This window comes from Calidris pugnax, unplaced genomic scaffold (genome assembly GCF_001431845.1).
Source record: "Calidris pugnax isolate Ruff unplaced genomic scaffold, ASM143184v1 scaffold54, whole genome shotgun sequence".
Taxonomy (NCBI): domain Eukaryota; kingdom Metazoa; phylum Chordata; class Aves; order Charadriiformes; family Scolopacidae; genus Calidris; species Calidris pugnax.
The window spans coordinates 8,651,633-8,675,547 of NW_015090864.1; the positions used below are offsets into that span (position 1 = coordinate 8,651,633).

Sequence of the window (23,915 nt, forward strand, 5' to 3'; positions counted from 1 at the left end):
CATGGATTTACCAACAAAGCAGGGGTTTGCCAGGAAATGTTTGCCAGAAAAGGAAGTGGGTAACTGGCATTGTCATCAGCAATAACATCTGGGTGGCCTGTGACAGTGTGCTGTTTAGAACTTTGAAAGTGAAGAGCGCAGGGTCTTCGCTCTGAATATTCCCAGCCAAATAACTGTCTGGATATAGCAGTATTGATGGTAGATGTTAACACAAGCCATCCTCAAAATTTGTTTAAAGTTTTAATATGGGTGCTACGTTTTTCTGAGAGGAACACAACTTCAGGTTCTCACTCTGAAATCTTCTGCATGCTTTGTATTGTGGAACCTTCACTTTTTCTTAAAGTTAGTGCACCTTAAGATAAGGAAATGTCCTGGCATTCAGAGCTTATAGATGGCACAGACTGGCTTTGCATCACTGAAAAATTTTAAACTCTCACTGTCAGATTCAGACTTAAAATAACATTTCCGAAAGCTAATTAAAGTTTAATAAGTTTAATAAATGTGATTGTTACAGACAGAAAAAAAATCATTAAAGCATGGTTGAAAATTGTTAAGTTCCAATCAGGTCACATAATAAATTGATGATACTTTTCACTTCCAAACTATTGCAGTTTCCCGCTGTGCAGTATTTAATTATGCAACAAATGGTGCCCTTGGCATGACATTTCAATTTAGAACTTCATTTTTCCATTTTTAAAGCTAAAGTAGGGGAATTCAATTAGCATTTTGAAAGGAACACTAAAAATGCAGCATTTTAGCCATGAAATACTTTTTAAGGCCTCCATTTGAACAATAATTTAGCTTAGAATCTAATTGACCTGCCTTTGGAGCTGGGATTTTTTTTCTCAGTTTCTAAAATCACAGCTCTTTTACCTCAGGTGAGCATTTGATAAAATTAATACTTTCCTGCCAGCAAAAGCAGTGCTTTAGAGGTAACAAATAAATATCTTTTTCACTATACTCTTTCTCAGAAGAGAAAAAAACCCACCACATTTTACTAAAACAATTAAATATTACATACACAATGTGTTAAAAATCTATTCCTCAGATCAGTAGTTATCACATCAGAAGAATAATCAGGGTTTGACAAGTTTGTATAATTACTGAGTCACTATGCACATTTATATCATCCCAGTAACAGCTGAGGGACTTTATAATCATTCTGTGAAGAAACACCAAATCTAATTGCTTTAAATAAAGTTAGATCTTTATTTGCTTTATTTGGAGAATATAAAGTACCTTTTGATTCAGAGTTCTAGACCATGGCAGTGTAAATACTTGCTTAATCTTACACATGAACAAATCCACTGAAGTCATTAGTACTGTTTGTCTTGAAAATCATAGGTTGTAGGCTTGCTTTAGGGCAAGAAATGCCTTTAGTGTTCTCTCAGACAATTGATTTTAACAGAGAAATAAATGATCATTGTATGTTGTGGTGAGTAGAAGGAAAATGATGGCTTGATACTTATCCACTTGAATTATTTCTTTTATATGTTGGGGTATTCTAACAAACTAAAGCTCTGGAAGGAAAGTGCTGAAAGGGTCTGCTTGATCATGGTTTGTTTATTTGTTTGGGTTTTTTTTGTGGTGGTTGTTGGCTGTCACAAAGAAATGGATGTGGTACTTACTATAATTTGTATTTAGATCTGGTCACTTACTCATCATCTTTCTCCACGGAGCATCACTTTAACATGACAGAGAATTTGTATGTAAAATTGGCACAGCACATCACTTCATTAGCTAGAGCAAAATTGTCTCTGTTGGGATTTTTTTGTGTATGCAGAAACAATGTCTTCCCTGCCCGGAAAGAAAAAACCAGAAAGTGTAATGCTCTGAAGAAGCCATGTTGTTATGTAGTGACAAATATTATTTGTCATTCAAATGTGACAGAACATCCTTTTCCATCTACCCCTGTTACTGCTAGTGCTCTGTAGTGCCCTGTGGTCAGGTGTCTCACTGTCAGAAACCACAGTGTAGGAGGAACCCGGCCTTTTCCTGGTCCTACGGAACAAACAGCTCCCATGGGCATCTGGAAGGGTTTGTGAGGGGAGTCTGAAGTTGTGAGTCCCAGTTATTTCTCCCAAATACAACAGAAATTTCTTGCATGCTGCTGTACTACTATTTCCATTTTGTGTTTCACTGTTTCTGTAGCATCATAAGTTTGCAGAATAGAGTACATGAACAAACAAATCATTATTTTTTTCCTTAGAACTGGAAAAATTACTTTGTTTTGCAAATTATTTGGTGGTGACAGCGTGGAGGGAAGCACTGTACAATTCAAGAGTGCTTTGCGGGCCACCAGGAATGAAAGAAAATGAATATGCTACTGTGGTGGATTTTAACCTAATAATTTATTTCTAGAAATCTGTGCCAGCTGTTACAGGGTAGGTTTTGGCTTGTATGTATTTTTTGATACATGTTTTCCTGTTGCATTTTTCAGGAGCTGTATCCTGCATTTTGCATTCACAATGGAGGATCTGATTTAGACAGGCTGCCTACTGCCAGTACCTGCATGAACTTGCTGAAGCTTCCCGAGTTTTATGATGAAAATCTTATGCGAAGCAAACTTCTTTATGCCATTGAATGTGCTGCTGGATTTGAACTGAGCTGAGTCGAACTGATGCTCGTTTGGATGATCTGCAGAGGAACTAACCAGTGCCTACTCTACAAGCAGCACCCAAACCCAAGCAGTTTTAAGGGAATTCTGTCTAGATTTCTGCAGCTCTTGTGTCTTATCAAATGTCCTCAAATAGGTTTCATTTTTAAACACGATTTCTTAGTTAGCTTTCATTAATTAATATTACATTGACACTGCTTTATGATTCAAAAAAATGAATGCCGTGTGCAGTGTGGTTGTTTTCTGTGTTTATGTGAAGAAAGAGGACATTTAAAGAACAGTGACATCTCAGTGAAATGAACCAAAGATGAAGCTTTGGCTTTGTGCTGTTCAAACATAAATAATTTCACAAACTGGCAATAAAGTTGTGTACCGTGCAGCACATTGGGACAAGACAGGGCTAACATCCTGTAATTAATCTTTTAGATGGAAGCGAAGCAGATGTTTGCAGATATCCCAGAACTGAGAGGATGAAAATGCTCATTACCGATAACCTGACATCTTTACTTACGTTGTAGAATTGTTTACAAATCATAGTTTTGCAGAACTGATTTTGTTTTATATACTACCTTCCCTCAAGATGGTAGGCACTGAGATAAAACATTTATAATATTCCATTTGTGCTTTCTGAAATACCTTGGAGAAATCGGATTTGCATTATTTTAAGTTCAATCTTTGGCTGCGTCATTACCACTTGAACACTGTCGTAAATGGATGTGACTATCCATATTTCCTCTCTTCTGTTTCTCTCTTTTGTGCCTGTACAGAGTTTTTTTTTTTGTTGTTTTTTTTCAATGTATCAGACTCCTATTGCATAAACAGTACATACAAAAGTCATCACTTTGGAAAAATATACATGTAACAACTATTAAAATTATTTGAACCAAAGTTATCAGGCTTTATCTTTTATATTTGAAGCCTGTGGTGTTCACATTCCCTTCCCCTGTCATTTCTTTTCATCTTAAATGCCATATCTGTGCCGTAGACACTAGTCCCATCTTTTTTTTTGTGATTAAACAGCTTCTATATCCATCTGCCTGCGGTATTTCTGCTAAGAAAAAGTAGGTGGGGATATGCTGCTTAATATAATTCGATATATGAGAAAAACAATTGCTTTCATTTGGAAGGAACTGATCCTCTAGTAGTAGGCACATTGTTGGGTATTCGTATGCAAACTGCAGTCAGTTTTAAAAAGGAACTATAGTTCAAACTGTTCAGATTCATAAGTGCATCCCTCTGAACCTTAGTTTTATATTTTAAATCATCAAAAGTTACAATCAAATTTGTATTCATCTCTTATGCAAAAAAATATTTTGCTGTTACTGGAAACTCTGTTGGATTTAATATTTAATAAGCAGTAACCAGCAATATCCTTTTAAAGGTGGGGAAACCGAGTGATTTTGAGATGTTTACTAGTAACCGTATAAAAATGTATAATTTCTTAATTTGAGTAATAAATGAAGTGTTAAAATGCTATTTGTAGTCGTGATGTACAGAAATAAAACGATTGGTTTTCTTTTTGGTTTTGCTTTAGGCTTTTTATTTATGTTAAATATTACATACCCAACCTATTCTTTATCCCCAAATTCTTTTCTTGTATATTTTTCTACATAAATTATGGAACTTGTAAAGAAGTTGAAAAAGAGATCAGTAATAGTGGAATTGCCTCCTCTAATTGCAAAACCTGAACACTTCTTTTAGATAGCATTATTTATTTTAGAACCTAATGCTTTAAATATTTTGAAATTATTTTTCGATCCCGTTATTTTGCTACACTGTGGGTAGTGTTGTATCTGTATTTTGTAAAATTAAATTTCCTATTGAATATTTGTATTTTGAAGATCGTGTTGGGAGTCATGCCCAGTAGCCGTGGCTGGTAAAGCAGGCTTTCTGCTTGGGGAAAAGGAGACGGTGAACACTGTTCCTGCCCGTCGCCGGCATCCGAGTTGCAGATACAGGTGTAGTCATGTAAGAAAACTTCAGAAGAGAATTTGAGTTTGCTGAAAATACTCTTGACTCTTTATTTCTTCGGTATATAGAACTCGGTGATCTTGTTTTGTATATTCTGTACATTAAGTATGAAATTTTGCCCTACTGGATTGTGGGGTTGCAGCTGAGATTTCACTCTGCAGGCAGCGAGGTGCAAATCCCTGCTGCGGCAGCTTACACCACCTGCAGTAGCCAGACTGCAATAAGAAGAGGGTAGGGCTTTCCTTCGGCAACGGGTGCTTTGAATTCTGACCCTCAGCTGTTTTTCTGTAGTCAGGATGAAGCACAAATCCCTGCTTTTCAATGATCTATTGCTGGATATTTTAAGGAACAGGCGATAAAGGTATGACAAACAATATAGGTATAGTTAATCATGTCCTGAGGAGCTAAGTGGTCTAAACGACCTCTTTTAGCTCTTATGTAGCAAGAATTGTTTATATATGAAAATGGATTTTCTGTTTTTTAAAAGCAGGGTGAACTCTCTCCCAGTTGTGATGCTCCCGGAGTTTAGGTAGGCAGAGGCAGGCAGCACTCTGCAGTGCAAGGAACCCAAAATGTTACTCTAGATTTTGATCCATCAAAATTACGGCTGTAATAATTAGGGTTTGGAGTTGTTTTCTGTGCAGGACAACCCTTCCTTAAAGTCAGTTTCTGTGCTTCAGTGTTTTGTCCTCCTAGGTCAGTACTTGCTTTTTGAAAAGTGACAGCATTTTCTGTTTGGTTTTTGTTTTCGAATAATTTTGTTTTATAATTCTGTAAATGGTTTTAAAAACATTTTTGTTAAGGTTTATCTTTATGATGGAAGAGATCACAAAATCTTCATCTCTCCAAAGTTAAAAGGCATAAAAAGCGGAATAAAAAAACCCCCCAAATTAGCAGTTGGTCTGTTTATCTCAGTGAGAATTTTTCCAGATGTGGGTTTAGTCCTACATGAGCTGGATTAAAAGAAACCACAAACCAAACCAGAAATGACTGGCCTCGTTCCTCAGTCTCAGTTGTCTTCCATCATGGCCCTGAAAGCCAGACTTGTATAAATTTCACAAAACTCACTCGTGATTTTTAGGGAGAATTTATGTCTACAAAAGAGGAAAGATTTGGCTCTAAGTTCCACGTGTAAACACTGAGCCAATAGAAGTTTGCTTTGAACAACAAGGAGATCTTCAGTTATTTTTGACTGGGGTGCTCCATAATTTAAAAAAAATGAGCTTCCTGATGCTACTAGTAGCAATGTGGACTGTTTTTTTGGCATCACTTGAGTAATCTAGCACAAGATCCTAATTTGATCTATAAAGGGGTTTGGAATTCACAGAAAAGACTCCACGGAGTGCAGTGAGCTCATGCTAAATTTCAGTTTAACCCAAAAGCTATTTGTTAAATGCCAGTGAGACAGCACATACTCTTTTTCACCACTGAAAAACAGTACAGCACAGAAGCAAAAAGGAAAAAACAAGAGAGCTGTTTTTCTTGGAATGTTTTGTTGGAGCTGTAATTTTATTTGTATTTATAATTATATGCAAAAACTTTAAAACATTTGCTCATATACATGGATCTGTGTTAATAATGGTTTGTGATGTAAATGCTTGTTACTATTTTTTTTCATGATGCTTTGCCTGTCAGTGAAGGCGAGAAGAAATGGTCTGTAAAACTGATCAGGATATCTATATTTTTATTGACTTCTGCTTTTGTGAATAAAATAATTTGAGTTTTCTTGAAACTTTGCAGAAACACTCTTTTCTTTCATTTTTTTTGCAGTAAATTTGGTGTTCTCTTGCTAAAGATTGATGGTGCTGAATAGGTTCTAAAAGGGAAGCCGATATTAACTCTTTGTTGGTGTTGAAGTTGCCACTGCTTTGGGATGATTTGTAACTTCAGTTTCCGAGCTCTGAAGCTCCTGCTGTGTCAGTCAAACAGCAACAGAAAGGTTTGGCTTGTTTCGGTGTCTTTGAAGCAGCGTGGCTGGGATCACTGCTGTGAGATGCACTGATGTGCTTCTGCAGAACCTTTGGAAAGAACGAAACTCCCTCCTTGGATAAAAAGATGAGAAGCTCTAATTCATAGTGAAGAATGCCACTCAGCAAACACATAAAAACATCTCTTTCAGCTTCTGGAATTTTATCACTTGTGGGCCCTCTGAAGCTGTAACTTATTTTCTATCTCCTTTGATAAATACAATTATCTGCTTCCCTTTGCTTTTCTGTTATTTTCTTTGCTAAATACACTTTTAGTTCCACGATAGTGTTTATAACATTAGTATTGTGCGTGTTTATTTTGGAATACTTACAAATATATATGCTTCAGCTTGTCTGCCAGTAAAAATGTATGTGGTAAACAGAAAATTAAAGAAAACTCTTGTAGGAGGCTAATTCCTAGCATGAATAGAACACAAGCGCCCAGATATCTGCCCTGGTTTCAGTATGTATCAGGTAGTCTGGAAAGCTCATAAAATTTCTGATGTGTGCAGAAAGACAGCACAAGGCAAAAGGTGATGATGAAGTTACACCATTTTAATCTATTTCAAAGAACATGGAATGGGTGAGGTCAGCAGGAGTGTCTGGAGATTACCTAGTCCTCAAGATTACCTAGTCTACCTATAGCAGGCTGCCTTGCCCAGAGGAGTTCTGAATATCTCAGTGAATGGAGACTCCACAACCTCTCAGGGCAACCTATTCCAGTTTTCAATCACCTTTACCAAAAAACACCATTAATCAGGTTTAAACACAATTTCTCATATTGCAGTTTGTGCTTATTGCCTCTTGTTCTGTCACTGGGCAGTACGAAGAGGAACCTGAGCCTTCTCCAGGCTGAACAATGCCAGACCTCTCAGCCTCTCCTCACCTGATCAGTGCTCCAAAACCTTAATGGTATTTGTGGCCCTGCACTGGACTTTCCAGCATGTCCATCTCTCATACTGGTGAGCCCAGAACTGGACCCAGCACTCCAGATGTGCCTCACCAGTGCTGTGCAGAGAAGAATCACCTCCCTCAGCCTGCTGGCAGTGCTTTTCCTCATAGAGCCCAGGGGGCTGTTGGCCACCTTTGCTGCAAGGGCACCTTTTTGGCTCATCCTCAACTTGCCTCCCAGGAACCCCAGGTCATTTTCTGCTGAGCTTGGACTAATGCTGAATATTAAATCATCTCAATGCTTATTCACTTCTTCTGAAGGCGCAATTTGTTGGACTAACTCCTGTGATTCAGCTGTCTTCTACCATAGCTGGGTAGTCTGGTGCTTGGTGCAATCCAGCAAAGCATGTCAGACAGGAGAAATGTGGGAATTCTGACTGGTGCAACGGGACTGCTTGTGCATAAAGGCACACACAGATTGCTACAGGCTTGTTCTCAAGCCGTTAAGGGATGAACATCTCTTGTGTGAGGGTTAAATCATTGCTATGTTTTATTGCCGGAATAGCTGCCCCATCCCTGGAGGTGTTCAAGGCCAGGCTGGATGGGGCTTTGAGCAACCTCATCTAGTGGGAGGTGTCCCTGCCCATGGCAGGGGGGTGGAACTCGTTCATCTTTAAGGTCCCTTCCAACCTGAACCATTCTATGATTCTGTGTTTCTGTGCTCTCCAGCCTGGGACTAAGTTTACCTGTCCACAGCTCTGCAGAAGACATAGACTCTCTTTGCAGGGTTAAAGTATTTATAGGAGCAGCTTGCTTAAATGTCCTACTATATTTAAGACCATTCTTTCCTGCGTTCTCAGAGCAGCTGTTAGTTCATTCTGTGTAACATTTGACTGAAAAGTAGTTTTGCATTATTTTATTCTCTGTTTATAGTTACACATAGCTCTTGATCGCTGAAGAAGGAAACAGGCATTCACCAGATGGTGTTATTTCAGATCATCTTGCTACTTCTGCTTACCCAAATGTTAGATCTCGGAAAAGCATCTCCCATCAGTTGCTGTGTAGTTTTGCTGCATGTTGTCAAACACACCTTCTGAAGAAATTAGTTCCTTCTAGCCTTTGTATCTTTAATTAAGAATAATTCTTTTCATTACAGCTCTGCTTACTGTTTTTCCCCTCTGTGCTTTCAGGCAAACAGCAGCAGAGCTCAAAGTTTTGCAGAGATATTTTAGGTCTAATTATCCATTAGATCTATCTGGCTATTGATGAAAAATGACATAGAATTAACTAATATTTGGCACTGGCATATGGATAAGAAAGCATATCCACAGTCGAGTTAATGAATATAAGTGCTGATCAAGCTGTCCTTGCAAAGAATAAGCACTTGCCGTAAGCTGTGAGATCTTCTGACAGCCCACAACAGTTGTTAGCTTGTTGCCTGCACACCCCAAATAAGCAGTAGAACAGACCTTATACTTCATGAGGAATGGGCAAAACCCCCAACTATCCTGAAATGTTTCAACCACTTTCAAAAACATCCACTCGGCTCAGGCTTTTGCTGACAAAGATGAGTCCAGGTAAATTTGCAGCCTCTTGGTTACCAGAGAAGCTTCATACCAAGGAAAAAGGAGGTTGTGCTCGGCAGAAAAACTCTGGAGAATGCTAATGAAAATTGGTTATTTTGTGCTTTTAATGCTTCTACTTAGAGTTTTAAACATTAGGTGTATTGCCCATATTTCAAGTCTAATTGTTTCTGATAAGCTATCAGCAAAAAGTTAATGCTTATATTTAATTAAGTGGCACTTTCCAGAATTACTTTGCCAGTAGTACTATAATTAAATGATGTGAGAACAGTCTTTGATACATATGCTCATATTCTTTGCTAATACCAAAAATAGAATCTGTAAATCTGTAAATAGAAAAACTGGATGCATTAAGCAGCAGTCCAGAGCAGCAGGCCAGGAAGGCTACAGCCATTACCGCATCAAAGGGACTAATATTAATATCTCTCTAATGCAGCATTTTCAAGCATTTCTTGTGTTCTGATGGGCTTTTCATAATTGACCTCCATAAGTCATAAAAAATGATTAAAAAAAAAAGGAATCTGGGAACTATGTGAATTGCTAATACCTCCTGGAATGCTGCCACGTTATTTCCATCATTAGGTTATAGCTACCCGTTAGGTCTGAATCCATCTCACTTAACTTCAACCATCTGTAAGGTGGCTGTCGAGGCACTTCCGATGAAAGAGGCGACCCAGAGACAGAGCTCCAGAGACCGGTTCTTGCTTTTCTAAAATACATCTCCAAAGTGGGTGGAATAAATCATCCCCCTGGAGGTGCCCCCTCCTTCTCTCGCTCTTCATAGTCGGAGGCCTTAAACTAGATGTTTAACTTCCAGGCAGCTGAAGTTACCTGAAGTGAAACCAGACCTTTGCCTTGAGTTCCCAGGTGAGAGCTGACAGTTCTTGAACAATGAAGATCCTTCGATAACGGAGTTTGTTCTGACTTATGATTCAGCACTTGAAGCCCAGCCCAGGTCTGCCTGGATCTTTGACACCAGCTTTGACAGACCCAACAGCCTTTATCAGCTTCTGTTAGTGGAATGTTGATCCTCTGCCAGCAACATCAGATTTAATGCTATTTAACACAATATTCCAGGCTTCTGCTGCAAGCAGTGAGCCATAAAAACATGGAATGCTTTTACTTTATACTTTTGCAAATACCTTTAAAGAAGATTTTCTGAATCTAAAAGCTTTTCTGTTTTATTAGTCCTGTAAGTAGATCTAATTAAACATGTTCCCTCTTCCTATGAGTCCTGCCTCTGAAATCCTTCCCATGACATTACCTCTAAAGAGGAGAAAGGTGGTTTTGGCTCTTTACGTTATGCAGTTCCTCCTCTTTTTGTTTATCAGTGTTAACTTTTTACACAGAGACTGTAAGCTCCTTCTGTTGCATAGAAAACACCGACATGGGCAGTTGTCACTTAAGGACATTCAACCTATTGCAAGATATCTAAATATGATTAACGCTGAAATTTAAAAATAATTCTGAGAAATCCTAACTGAAATGAGCATGGCTGAATATACAGATCGAATCAAACTACGGGTCAGAAGAATTTTAATGAATTTTAATGAATTCTTGGGGAACCAGTCAGTCCTGTCCTGTGGTACCTGAACTATGCAACTTGAATGAAAGGGGGGTGAAACGGTGGTTCAGCAGAACATGTCTAGCGTTATGAACATTGTTTATCAGAGTCCTACTCTGAAAAGCAAAGTTACTGTAGCCATGATATCTATTTTGAGCTTTGGGTGATGTGGGAGAAACAGAGACCTTGCTTAGTTAGATGACATTAGCCTGAAAAACCTTAGAGGCTGAGCTGGCCCTTGCAGACCTGACGGGGTAAGAGGTGGGTGTCCTGCCAAACTGGGCTGAGGCAGTGGGTGCACTGGGCAGAGGGGCATGAGAGCAGCGTTTCCTTCACCGCTCACCAGCAAGCCACGTCCTGCTGATCAGAAAACAAACAGGAGGCAGGACAACAAGACCATGAACATATATATGTTTTCAAAACTGGTCTTGAATGTGTGTTTTTCTGTTTCTCTGTTAAATTCTACAAGAAGCTGAGCAAAAAGGATCAAAAGCTGTCACTGTGCTTGTTTTTGTCCTTTAGTCTTGTACTCCCAAAATGATTGCCAACATGGAACACACTTCCCCACATGAGAAAATGTGTAGGGTTGAACCTTTTCAAGATGACTTCCAGTGGAGTGCTCAGTCATCGACCAACAGAGGCAGCTTGAACCACCGGTGGGGAGTAGAGACTTCTTCTCTGGGAGGAGCTGAGCAGTCTGATGGATGCTGCATTAGAGGCAACCTCAGCCTGGAGCCTCTGGACTTACTTCTCTTGGCTCTAAGACCTTGAGATATAAATAGAACCCTGTCATTCCATACAGAATTATGCTTTTTTTTTTGCCACCGTTGTTCCATCTGTGTGGGTAAATAGAAGATTTTATGGTCAGCATCCACCATGGCCTAACTTTAATATAAATTCTTCTCTGTAAACAATTAAAACAAAGTAATTGCCTTGTGCTACTCTCAGTGTGTTTACTGCAGGTGAGATTTTTAAAAGACTGAAGACATTTCATACTTTCCTCTCACCTGTCATCGGTTATGAAAGGTTGAGGGAAAAAACTCTTCATGTCAATAAATGTTTAAAGCACTAAATAAAAACTTTATATGATCTCCCACACCATGCAGTACTGACCCACTGCTTGCCTTTGCACTTGCTAGGCTGGGAATCCTCTGAGGTTTGCAGCCGTACCTTTTAGAAGAGCCAGTCTAACCTACTAGTCTTTTTTTTTTTTTTTCCAAGTGGATCAACAACTTGGACTTCACAGCTACTTGCTGCTGAGAAACTAATAATAGTGCTAGGTGTCTCTTTGATCTAATTTTAAAGACTTGTTTCCATGACCACAATTAGGCATCAAATCTCATGGAACGATATTTCTTTTGAAGCTTGTATTTCCCCCAAAGCACCAAGCCTATTCTTTTCTGAGGGTTGTCCTACTACTTGCTGCGCTGATTTGTATTAGGTTTTCCTCTGTCTTGTTCCAAGCTTGCTTTCTTCCTTTTGAACTGATCCCACTCCCACATAAGCACCTCCAAATTAATGAGTAGCTTTTCCAATTTGTTTGGGGAGCGCACGTTTTAAGTGTGGAAACTCTCTAATTTCACCATGGTGATCTATAAATCAGTGCTTCCTCCAACTTCTTAAATAAAGGGCAAGAAATGCAATTTTACAGCAATTTAAATCATGGACGAAGTCCAATTTTTTAAAAATAGATTAATAACTTGGCCACTTATGCTTTGCTCCCAGCCGTGACACTCGGAAAACCACATACTCAAATATATCCCAAAGGATGCTTAAAATACACGGGCCCAGCAAAGGAACCTGTCCAGGTGCCAGCTGGAGAACCATGACTCTGGCCTGGGGAGCATTATGTGTGAGGGTCACCATTTTTGGGACTAAAACAAAGACACAGGAGGGTGGGGAAGAGAAATTTTGTCTTCTCACTTCTAGCAGCCAAACTCACCTATTCAAAGAGGGTGTTGCTTTTGTTTTTTTTTTAAAATTATGATGGTTTTTCTTCTCCTTTCCCCTCGGCACCACAACCGGGTCATCACTCCTTTCCCCCCCTCCCTCCCTCAGACACACACGGCGGGGGTTCTTCACCCAACTGCCTGCCCGTGGAGACTGTGAAACCCCTGGGGTGCAGCAAGACCGCTGCTGGGAGCGGGACGAGCGCCGGGGAAGGCCCCGCGGCCCGACCGGGACGGCGACCACCCCCGGTGTGCCCGGAGCCCCGCCGGGCCCGGAGCTCCCCCCGGGAGCCGCCGCAGCGCCGCCGGCCGCCGGCAGGGGGCGCGCTCCGCTTACGGGCGGGCCTGACGGCGGCGCGCTGTTCGAGAAACTTCCGGAAACAGCCGAGCGGAAGTGACGGCCAGGTGGCTGACGGAGCTTCCCGTTTGCGGCTGAGGTAGCCGCCGCCGTTGCCGTCGTGCCGGGCTGCTGGCGGGGAGCGTGGCGGCCGCGCTGTGGAGGCAGCAGAGTGGGTGAGTGTCCCGGGACGGGCTCGGCCTCCTCCTGTGAGGCGGGGGGGTGTGTTGGGGGAGCGGGAGCCGGTTTCTGGGCCAGGCCTCAGTTCGTAGCGACGGTGTCGGTGGTAACGGGGCCTGAGCCGGCGCCGCCGCCATGCTGCGTGCGGGGCCATCGGCGGTGGGGCCTCCCCCGCGGGGAGCACGGGGCTCTGCCGGCCTCGGGGGGTCTCCTTTCCTTCGGGGAAGCGTGTGGCCGGAGCGGGGTTTGCGTGGGGAGCGGGGCGGGCGGAGCAGGGATCTCCGGCGCTTGGGGGCGGGCGGGGAATGGAGCCGCCCCCGGGCGGCGCGGCTGCCTTGGGCTTGCCGCCTTTCCTGGGAGCGGAGGAGATACGGCTGGGTCCGGGCCGAACCGGCCTCCGTCGGATTTGTCCCCCCTTTACCGTATGCGGAGAGGACCTAGGGAAGAAAAACCCCGCGTTTTCATTTTCGCTTGTGGAGGTTTCGGTTTCGGAGAGGTGCGGGAGAGCCTCGGCTCACCCTCTCGTGTGTCTGGAACAGACCGTTTACTTAAAAGTCCTTTTCTTCGCAGCGTACTATTTTTTTTTGGCACGCTTATAAACTAAACGTGCTTAGATAGAAGCAGTTCAGTTAAATTCTGTCCTGTGTTTATTAACTCAGGGTAGGGCCACTAGTAAGGTTTGTTGTGGGTGCAGGCGGTGCTGATGAGGTGCTGAGAACTCACCGTTGCCAGATTCCAAGCTGAGTTGACGACTGTCGCTGGCAGGTAAGGAACATAGTTTGTCGTCAGTGATTGCTGGACTTTAGAGAGGGTGGCGAGTTAAGGAGTTATTTATGAGCAGTGTTCCTGTTTGTAGCAACTCTTTATGCAGTGTTACAGTTTTACTGTTCGAGCTCTCCTTGGTTGCTGAAAACCTGTGCTTCAGGCTTGAGCTATTGTAATGAAGGCGTTAGGAAAAGTTATTCAAAATACTGAACAAATTTGTTTTGAATTGTGATAATAATAAACTGCTTGTTTGGTCCTTGTTTGGGCACAGTAGCTAAATTTATAGCAATGCTAATGTGCAAATGGTCAAGCTTGTGACATGGCTTGTTCACTGATTGACTAAGCACTGAGTTTTTAGGATGTAAAGTGTCAAAAAGTGGTAAGAACAAGGTGTTGACACAGAGGGAACAGCTGGAATGAAACTAGGCTTTGCCTCTGTGGTCCTCTGAGGTTGCAGTTCCTGCTGCCTGCTGACCTTAATTTTTGTTTACTCTTTGGAGATCCTTGTACTCCAGTTAGGAGGGATTTTATGTTCAGCTGATGATCAAGAGCCTGGTGGTTAAAGTACCATTTAGTTTGCTGGATTATGTTGTCAAAGAAGATTTGTTTGGACCAGTGAGTAAATGTATTTACAGATCTTGTATCTGATTACTTTTTTGTGCTTTTTACTTTAAGCAACCAAAATGCTATCGAGTGCTCAATTCTAGTCTAACTTTGTTTCCCTCTCTTGGCTCTCATGCTGCCTTTTCAGTGGAGAACAAGAAACTGTTTGAAATGGAAGTTAATTTGGGATTAAATTTTTTTAAATAATCTCAGACACTAGAGAAGAAATTTAAATTGGCACTTCTGATGGCAGTACTATATAAACTGTGTTGTTAATAATAATTTCTCTATCTGTAAACTGTAAATTTCCCCTTGTTCTTGATCAGATTTGTCTTTTTAGCACTCGTGCTTTCTGACTGTAGCACGTTCTTACCAAAACAGCTTTTGTCTCTAGTGTTTTCTTCTGTCTTTCATAGATTGATGCAGTTTGCTAATTTATCTTGGCTGGACTTTGAGTGAAAGAATGCGAGGCTTCACTCTTGTGTAACACAGCATTTTTAGTTGGAGGGATAGTATGTTTTGTTGTGTATGTATTAAAAAACTAAATAAATTAGTTGCTACCTACCATATTCTTTCTTGTACTAGAAATTTTGGAATGTACATGGAGAGGGGAAACAACTTACGTTAAATCATCTCAGTACGAGTTCTTAATAGTACTTTAGCTGTTCTGAGGAAAGAAATACCTGTGTGGGTTTTTTAACTGTAGAACTCCCAGGATTCCTATGTATATACTGTGCTTAACGCATGGGCGCAGTGAGGTCTCTGAGTCGAGGTCGTGTGGGATGAGGGTGACGACTTTTATTGTGAGTCCAGAGGCATTGAAGTTCTAGGCTGGAATTGACAGAAATGTCACAGCAGGTTGAGCAGACTGAGTGCAGCCGCCCGTGTTAGTTGTGTTTGGCTCTTGTGCTGCTGGTTGTACAAGATAGTGCATCTCGATCATGTCAGGACACTGGGCTTCCAGACTTGAGTGGCCTGTTTCTTACCATATAAATAGTGATATTTTGAAGGGAATGTATTGCCTTAGTTTTTAACTTAGTTGTGTGAGGTTTAATATTCTGGTATTTTGCTCCTTAAGTAGGAAGTGCTCCATTTCTCTAATAGCATTTATAAAGAACCTTACCAGCTGTGTCCTGAAAATGTTTTCTGTCAACAGCTTTTCCTTTGTCTCGATTTATTTCAGGAATGGAAGGATTATGAGAAATTAGCTTTGTCAAAACTTGTTGTATCTTATATATGAAGATTGTTTATTTCAAGATAGATTTAGATTAAAACTGTAGTTGATGATATTAAGGAAATTACATTTTCTTTGCTTTAGAAGGAAATACTACGTTTGAATGGATGTTAGATTTTTCTTAAGCTTAAACTTAAGGAAATGTTATTTTGCTTCTATTTATTTAGCTGCTAGGGAAGAAATAATTTATGCTTAAGAATTTCACTCCTACAGTTACTAGTTGTAGGTTTCATCTATGTTTTCTGTTTGTTCTGAATAAATACTGAAATCCCACTGATATTAGTGAGGACCCAGCACTTAACAAGGGTCTTATAGCTGATATAATAAGTCTTAAGCCATTCATAGCTACATGGCAGCCAGTTTTTGTTAAAACTGAATTCTTTTGATTAGAAGAAATTCTTTTCTGTCTTAAAATGTCATCTGAATCTATGACAGGCTGTCATCATTGTTCTGAAAAAGAAATTGGCATTTGCTTTAATGGGATTTTTTTTTTTTTGCTGGTTGGCTTAAGTAAAATTACCATGACTTCAAAACTACTTCAGGGGAAATGTGTAGGAACTTTAAACTAATTTCTTTTCCCTGAAGGATCATCTGGTTGCATGTGGTTATTTGGCTGAAACTTTCTGGACCTGATCTTTCCCAGCTGAGGCTTTCACTGTTTCTAATCAAACACAGATCATACATTTTAAAAAATGAGTAAGGAATTATTTTCTACTTTATAAAATAGCCTTTTATGGTTAGCTTTAGGAGGGTACCAGTGTTCCAGATATTTGTATGACACAATTCCAAATTTGGACACCTGAGTTGTTGTGTTTTGGAAAAATACCCCTTTGCTTTAAGGAGAGATGGTGAATAAGTATCCCTTGATTTAAGACATGCTCATAGATCCGGCAGATAAGCAGCAGAGTATCAGCCAAGGGTGTGAGGGCAGCCTAGTCACTGACCTACTTCCTTTTCCAGTTTTTGTTAGCTAGTTTATGAATCTTTCACAGGTGAAAATTTTCTATTTCTTCTGTTTCCATTTTTGGTAGTTTAATTGTCTTTTAATGGTTTCTTACTGGTTGCCCTCCTTGGGCTTTCCGTGTATCAGACAGTAATATAGATAAGAAAGTCCTGTAGTTCTTGCCAGAGTTGTGTCTTTGTCTCCTTGGGAAAGACAGGAATGGACAGAGTTCTTTGCAACTTATTGCCTTGAGGGAGTGAGTGACCCCTCTACAGGTGGATACTTTCTGGTTGTGGGGTTGTTTTTTTTTGGTAGAACTCAAACTGCAAGGTAAAGCAGGCAGTCAGCCTGGCTACCTTTTCCCCCGCATGAACTGCATCCTCTCATATAAAAATCACTCTATTCAAATCCAGCCTGTTTTCTAACATAAAAACAGGATGTTTGGTGTAAACAGGAGATTAAGCTAATCTTTTTGGAATGTTCGTTTTATTAGATTCATCTCATGGGGATGCTGTGGTAATATTAATGTAATGAGGGTAAACATTGCTATTTAAGTACATTTATTAACTTTAATTATATAGTAATTTTACATTTTTCCATGAAACAATTCATTTCTGGAACCCGTGAAGTTAAACTTTGACAGCTTTTCGAAGGTAAAGTAAAAAGTTAAAAATACTGAGATTTTTAGTATACCTTAGTCTGTACCACAGTGTGCATGTATCAGAGGGAAGAACAATTTGATGTTGGTTCTTTATTTAAATGTATTTGTCAGACTAATTGATCACAAACTTTATACAGGATTTCTTGCTCTGTGCTATTGCACTTATCAGAATTAAGGTAACTTTCTTTCTGTTCTTTAGCATTCTTGAACTTACAAAGATTCTCTTATATAAGTCTTACAAAGATTCTCCTGGTTTATAGTGTGGATGTTTTTATGCTGGCACGTGTACACTGCTTGCCCAGTGGACCTTTGCTGGTGCAGCCAAGAGCCTGCTCGTGGTCTCAGCTCAGTTACATACAGCACATCCCAGATATTGTTGTTAGAACTGACAAAGGTCTCTTCATTTTATTTGGGATTTGGCCAAGGTTTGGGGACTTGTATAGCTTTCTGTATTGCTGAGTTGCAGTAGGTAAAATGCAGTTGATGGTTGCCTGAGTGGTGCTGTGCTCTGAGGAGCTGTGGTGTGAGATTTGCCATTTTTTTTTCGTTAGGGCGTAGGATGGCACCAGAAGGCAGGTTCTATAACCAGGGGCTGTGCGTTAAAGGCAGTGGCCTCTTCAAGCCAGTGAGAACTCCTTGAGCCACTGGTACAGATGTATCTTGGAAGCTTTGGCAAATAGTCCTTTATGGTTGATCTTTATTTACCCTTCTTTGAGTCAGGTAACTTGGAGAGATATCAACAAGTAGTTAAAGTTCATGGATTACATTTGAAATGCATAGCTTGTGAGCAAATGAAGGAGCTGAACTTCTTCTGAAGTTTGTTACTTTAAGGCTAAAAATATTTGTGGATGTCTCTGAATTTATGGTACCTTAAATAATAAAAATCTTAGCAAAGGTGTCTTAGCTATATAAAAATCAAATGAAGAAATACTAGATAACTTCAAAAGTGTGTGTGTTGCTTGGCATTCTTTGTATGGCCCTGGATCCACAACAGTATTAATGCTACTGCAGTTCATGCTTTGAAGTTGTGTAAAATTGTATCAGGTGCAGCTGACATACTACTTTCTAATAAAACTCTTGGAATGTGAAAAATCATATTTTTTTTAATCATAGGTTGCAATGCCCAAACATCCAAACATCCTCAAGTGTGTGCATCATCTATTAACATACCAGAGACCTCTCTGAATTGCTCAGTTGCTGATGAGTAGGTCAGGCACAAGCTCAAGCTGAACTGGGATTCAGAACAGGGTATTCTTCCTGTGCTGCCAGCGGGATGCAATCCTTTAGTTCTTGGAAAGTGGGCAGGAACTAGGAATTGGATGGCTGTGCAATTTCCTTAGGATGTTGATGACTGGCTGCTTCGTGAATTACATGAATCAGGAATTTGGAACTCCATCTCCCTCTACCCAGGTGACTGCACTAGTCACTAAGCTTGAGCTATTCTGGCGTGTTTCAGGACACTCTGTGCTGCCCTGTTGCTTCATGGCCAGAAATAGATAACTTTTTCTGACTAGGCTGACTGCAAAGGTTGCATGCCCCTTGCTGTCTGAATTCTCTCCTGACTGATTTAAAAGCTTCTTCTTTGGATACCTTCCTCCCTTCTGTATTTAGTTAGGCATGCTGCTTTGTCATCTCTGCAGATTGTGCATCTGATTACTTTTTTTTATTTTGTTTGTCATCTGATCTTCTGAAAGTTCATAGCTGTCTACATATCTGTCTTCTGTAATTCTTTTCATGCCTTTTGTGTAGCTGAGGGCTTTTCTGTAAAGAGAGTTTATGAGCTGGGTTTCAAGATAACTCTAAACTCGACCGGACTTTGGGCTGTGCTGTAGGAGGGAGGTCCCAAGCCTGGTCATGTACTCCTGTCGGTTGTCTTGTGTCGGTATGAGCATTCAGGGCTTCTGCTTGGTACATGCCAGAACAAAGCTGACTTCTGTGATGACTGAGAAATCTATAAGCTATGGAAGCTTTTAGTTCACATGGACGTTTGGATGTTTGATTTGCTCATGCTCCAAAGAGGAGTTAGAGTAGCTGATAGCATCCTATAAACAGAGAGTGGTTCTGAACATGAGTAACTGTAGATTTTTGCAAGCAAACACAAAGGCTGTGTTTGATCTTTCATCTGGAGTTTTTTTGCTTGTTTTTTCTTCTGAGACTTTGAAGATTTTCTGTGGTTGGAGGTGGAAAATGAGCTAATGTGGGCTGGTTTCCTTGTGGCTTTGGAAAAAAACCCTCCGGACAGCCTAATTAATGAGCCTTTCTTATGAATTTAGAGACAAATTGTTTGGCAGATTTGGGGTTGGAATAAGATTTTTGTCATGTCATTTTGGTTAGGACAGTTGAGTATTTCTGCTTTTCATTTTGCAGGAAGGTATATGGTTTGCTGCTTTGAATTATCTAGGTGTTTTGACTGTGTAGATTTCTACTAGCCTTTAAAAAAATAAAATCAGTAGTTTTATCAGCTTGTTTCTGTTTTACTGTAAGTTGATTTTTTTTGGGGTGTGTGTGTGTGAATATTTTTATTGGAAAGATTGGTGGCAGATGTCCTTTCTGGTTTGAAAGTGGTTGGTGGTTGTTGGGTTGTTCTGTTGTTCGTGTTTTTTTGTTTTTTTTTTTTTTTTTCCTTACTGGATGTTGAGCAAAAATCCCAAGTATTTTTAAGGGGATAAATACTAGTTGATGCTGTTTCATGTTTTTGGATATTTATCTTAAGCTAGACAAAAAAAATAAATCTGCAGATGAATTTTCTTCACATAAGTGTTGCTAAAACTATTTTGTGCAAAAGAAAAAAAATTCCTTTGCTACCTAAAATTGTGGCAGTGTGGTTTGTGCTTTATGGTACCTAGCAGATAGAAATAATGGTTAATTGGAGATGAACTCTTCCTGTCACATGAATGTTTGATTAAGGGAAGGAGAATATAAACAGTTTCTTTTCTTTAGAGAGCTGCTGGCTTGTCTTAATTCCAGAATTTATATTAGTGGCAAGTAAAAACTGAACAATAACACACTCACAAAAGAATAGAATATGCAACCACCCGACATTTCTTTGAAACAAATAATTCCTCTGTTCTTGGAAGAGCTACTTTTTAGGGTCAGAGTAATCCAGTAAGCCCTAGTCTTGTAGCCTCAGCATTCATTTTTGGTCCTAATTTCAGGCTTCTGTTATTTAGTATATATTGGTATTTGCATTGAGTCTGAACTTATAACACTGCAGCACTGTTTTTAAACAAACAGCTAAAGTGTTTAAAGAAGCATATGTTGAAATCAGTGTGACTACCAGTGTGCACAAAGTACTGTTGGAAAAGTTAAGATTTTTTTTTACATCTAAGTCACTTTTTCTACCTGCTTCTTCTAGCTAGAAGCTTGAGCTTTGAGTTTTACCTCTGAGATGTCTGCCTAAATTTAGAGGAGTGCTAATGCAAGTCTTGAGTATATAAAAAAAAAAAAAAGAGAATATGGAAAAACCCAGCAGTGTGGTATGTGCTTTTGTGTTGTGGCTTCCTGCTGTTAGCTCACTGGTTTTAGGCTAGTATCTCTTGTTAGGAGGGGCTCTGACCTGTAGCCTTAAGCTTGACTCATGCCAGATTTCCCCATCCAATCCCCAATTTCTTTCTGTAAACTATATGTTCCACATATGCTATTACTCATAAGGATTGGCTACAGGATTTGATAACAGACTTAACCCATGCTAACCATACTGCTTACCTGTTTATTCATAGGGCTGTTCACTTAGTCGTTGTTTGGGAAACAACAAAACTAAAGCAAATATAGCAAATATTCTGGGATATTTTTGGTAACTATATGTTTATATATTGTACCCTGCTATTACTATATTAGTATTGGCATTCTTAATGGTCATTTTAATGCATGTCTCCCAACTTCCCTTGGTGTTGGTCACAATATTAACTATACCCTTACTATTTTGGTCAATGTGGAGGTCTCTTCAAAGGGCAAAGTCAATTAGAGGTCTGTTTACCTGCTACACTTTAATTTTCTGAGTGTTTGTGGGACCTTATGGTTAACTAGATTGCTAAAACCACCCATTTAAAAATATGTAGCTTCTCAAATACTTTTTTTTTTTTTTCTGTAAGTAGTTTGGAGGGAGCAGGTAGCATGGTAGGATATCTCTTAAACTGGTTTTGCTATTTGAGGAAACGTGTAACCACATCCCTAATTAAAGTTAATTAGGCTTTAACGTGCAACAGCAATGTATTTTGAAGATGTACTACCAATTTATTTTAGAAGGAAGTCTCTCTTTAATGTTTGTATCCCAGAATGTTGAAGGATACATGTAATACTAGTACAATAAATTAATTTCAGAATATTTCACTGGGCTATATCATGCTTGATTCTTTCAGCATTTGTGTGAAAGAACATGAAAATGAGACTGCCTGGGCTGAAATAAAAAACATTAAAAGACTTGGGGGAGGGGGGGGAAGTGATTTCAATTAATTTTTGGTTTTCATGCACAGGGTATGAAAATGTGACATACAGTGCTGTATTGCTATGTTCTAAGTATATTTGGGTGACTCTGCCTGCAATGAGTTGATAAGTCGTTGAAAAGATCAGTGTTGCCTTGTTCACAAAACTCGGAAGGAACCAGCAGCAGTGGTAGGATGAGAAGGGGGTTGGAAGTTTTGCCAGAATGGAGACTTGTTACAGCGGTGGGGAGAAGCCTTTGCATGAAGAGAAGTTCTTGAAATTGTTAGAAAGATTCTTTCATCTTAGTGGTAATTTAGTTGAAGTAATGGTTAGTATAACTGTTCCTTCTAACTCTTCTCTAATATTGACCAGAAATTGACAGTATTTAAATTGAGTATGGCAAATGCTTTTTATTCTAACTTCTACGTTTCTTCTGTTGGTAAACGTAAAGGAAGTAAATGGAATTCGGTAGCTTTGGCAATATGTGAGTTTTCTGTCAGGGTTTGAGTGCAAGAAAGACTTATTGGAAACTATACATGGAATTTTAGATTTGAGACCTGCTTTTGAGACATTGCTTTTGTGAAGGGAGCATCTCAGTGGAATTAATGTTCTGACCAGCAGATGTGAAAGATATTGGAAATTGGAATTAATGTTCTGAACAGCAGATGTGGAAGATGTGGCCCTTTCTTTGTGCTCATATATGCTTAAGACATGACATAAGTGTCAGAGATGACATAAAGTGAACATGATACATGGTTTCTTTTGCATTCAGAGTTATTAATGTCTATACCAAAATGGTGACATACTGTGCATATTCCTCTTAATATAGTGATTTAATCTAGTTTTTCAATCTAATTTGTTTCAGGAACCTGCTGTTTACCTGTATCTCTGTGCACTGTGTTTCAGTGGGATTAAAGAACATAAACAAAAATCAGAATCAAAGTAATTGTTTGATTTGTCAACCAAAAATAAAGCATTTTTATTTTATGGTGTTTGGAACATTAGAATTTCTAAAAACAAGCATCTCTCTTAGATCAGGTTTGGTATTGGAAGATACTAGGCTCCTACCTGACGTCTATGAAGTAGCATTACTGGACAAGCTTCATTTACAAGTTCTTGTTATTACAGGACTTGAAAGACTCAGCTGTTGATAACAAGACAACTACTGAAACATGGTGGATTACTATGAAGTTCTGGGAGTGCAAAAGCATGCCTCAGCAGAAGATATTAAAAAGGCGTAAGTATCACTAGTGTATATATGTATGAGTTGTGTGTTTTAAGGAACAAATATAGTCACATGGCTTCTGGATTCTCACTTTGTCAATATTAGGATGAGTAGTAGCCATCTGAGGTAAGACCTTTGCTAACAGAGTGTTCTATTCAGTGTTCTGAATTAAAAACATTTGCTCATTTTTATGGAATTGGGAAAAGAATCCTGAGTATTGCTGAATTGAAAGTGCCGTCAGTCACTGTTTTTTAATCACTGTTAAATATATTTCTGTACAAGTTGCCTCCAAACTTGATATGGGCCAGGCAGTGACAGCCCCTTCTTCTGTGGCTGAATTGCAGTAACTAGTTTTGCCCTCCATTTACAGAGGTGCTTTTTCAAAGTTATTAACAAGTATTTGGCATGCTGCTTTTTTTGGATAGTAGCTCTTTCTTAATGTAAGGTCTGGTTTCTGTGCTTAGATTTTGACGGACTGAACATCCGTTACTATTAAAAAAGACAAAACATTTCTAATGTAAAGTGTTCAAAGGAATTAAATAAAGTTCTTTGTTTAGATTTACTGTTTTTGTACTGTTTTAAGATGGGTGTTTGTAACAGTTTCAAAAGATAGCATTTACTTTTCCACAAACAATTGGGGTGAAACATTTCTATAGTACACATTTCTAGTATACCAAAATTGTCTGACAGTAGATTGCAGTTTCAAGTGACCTGGAAACGGTGCATTTCTCTCTTGCCACCTTCTAGCTGCCTGAGCTGAATTAGTCAAATTGCACTAGTGTGTGGAAGTTTGATTTATGTTTTTTTTCCTCCTTTGGTCTTTTGCACTTGCACATGCTACTTTGTCAACTTTAACATTTGAACTGTGATCTTGTATGACTTTATGTAAAAGACTCCAAATCAACCTAAGTGCAGTCTTAGCTTGGCCCCTCTAAGTAGTTACGAACACTTTGCCCAAAATACTTCATTTGAGGATAGGAGTTGTGTGCATCAGTAGCAGTCA

At 39.5% G+C, this 23,915-nt stretch overlaps 3 protein-coding genes across 5 annotated transcripts in view; 2 read left to right on the plus strand and 1 right to left on the minus strand.

Moving 5' to 3' along the window:
• UBE3C (ubiquitin protein ligase E3C) overlaps positions 1-6,320 on the plus strand; it is a 77,669-nt gene extending 71,349 nt beyond the window's left edge. The window contains exon 23 of the mRNA XM_014945014.1: positions 2,441-6,320. Coding sequence (XP_014800500.1) covers positions 2,441-2,611 — 171 coding nt within the window. The 3' untranslated portion in view covers positions 2,612-6,320. The remainder of the gene's footprint in view (positions 1-2,440) is intronic.
• A 6,302-nt stretch (positions 6,321-12,622) lies between these two features.
• On the minus strand, positions 12,623-13,835 carry LOC106889647 (translation initiation factor IF-2-like). Its single transcript, XM_014944867.1, has 2 exons — positions 13,783-13,835; positions 12,623-13,496 (listed from the first exon to the last, which is right to left on the minus strand). Exons 1-2 carry the CDS (start codon positions 13,833-13,835, stop codon positions 12,623-12,625), a joined length of 927 nt encoding a protein of 308 aa, XP_014800353.1.
• Positions 12,926-23,915, plus strand: part of DNAJB6 (DnaJ heat shock protein family (Hsp40) member B6) — an 81,585-nt gene continuing 70,595 nt past the window's right edge. For 2 of the 3 annotated variants that reach the window (XM_014944954.1, XM_014944956.1), the window contains exons 1-2: positions 12,926-13,055; positions 22,816-22,924. In XM_014944954.1, coding sequence (XP_014800440.1) covers positions 22,860-22,924 — 65 coding nt within the window. In that variant the 5' untranslated portion in view covers positions 12,926-13,055; positions 22,816-22,859. Of the gene's footprint in view, positions 13,056-13,430; positions 13,825-22,815; positions 22,925-23,915 lie in introns of those variants that run through there. The other variant, XM_014944955.1, reaches the window with a different exon arrangement.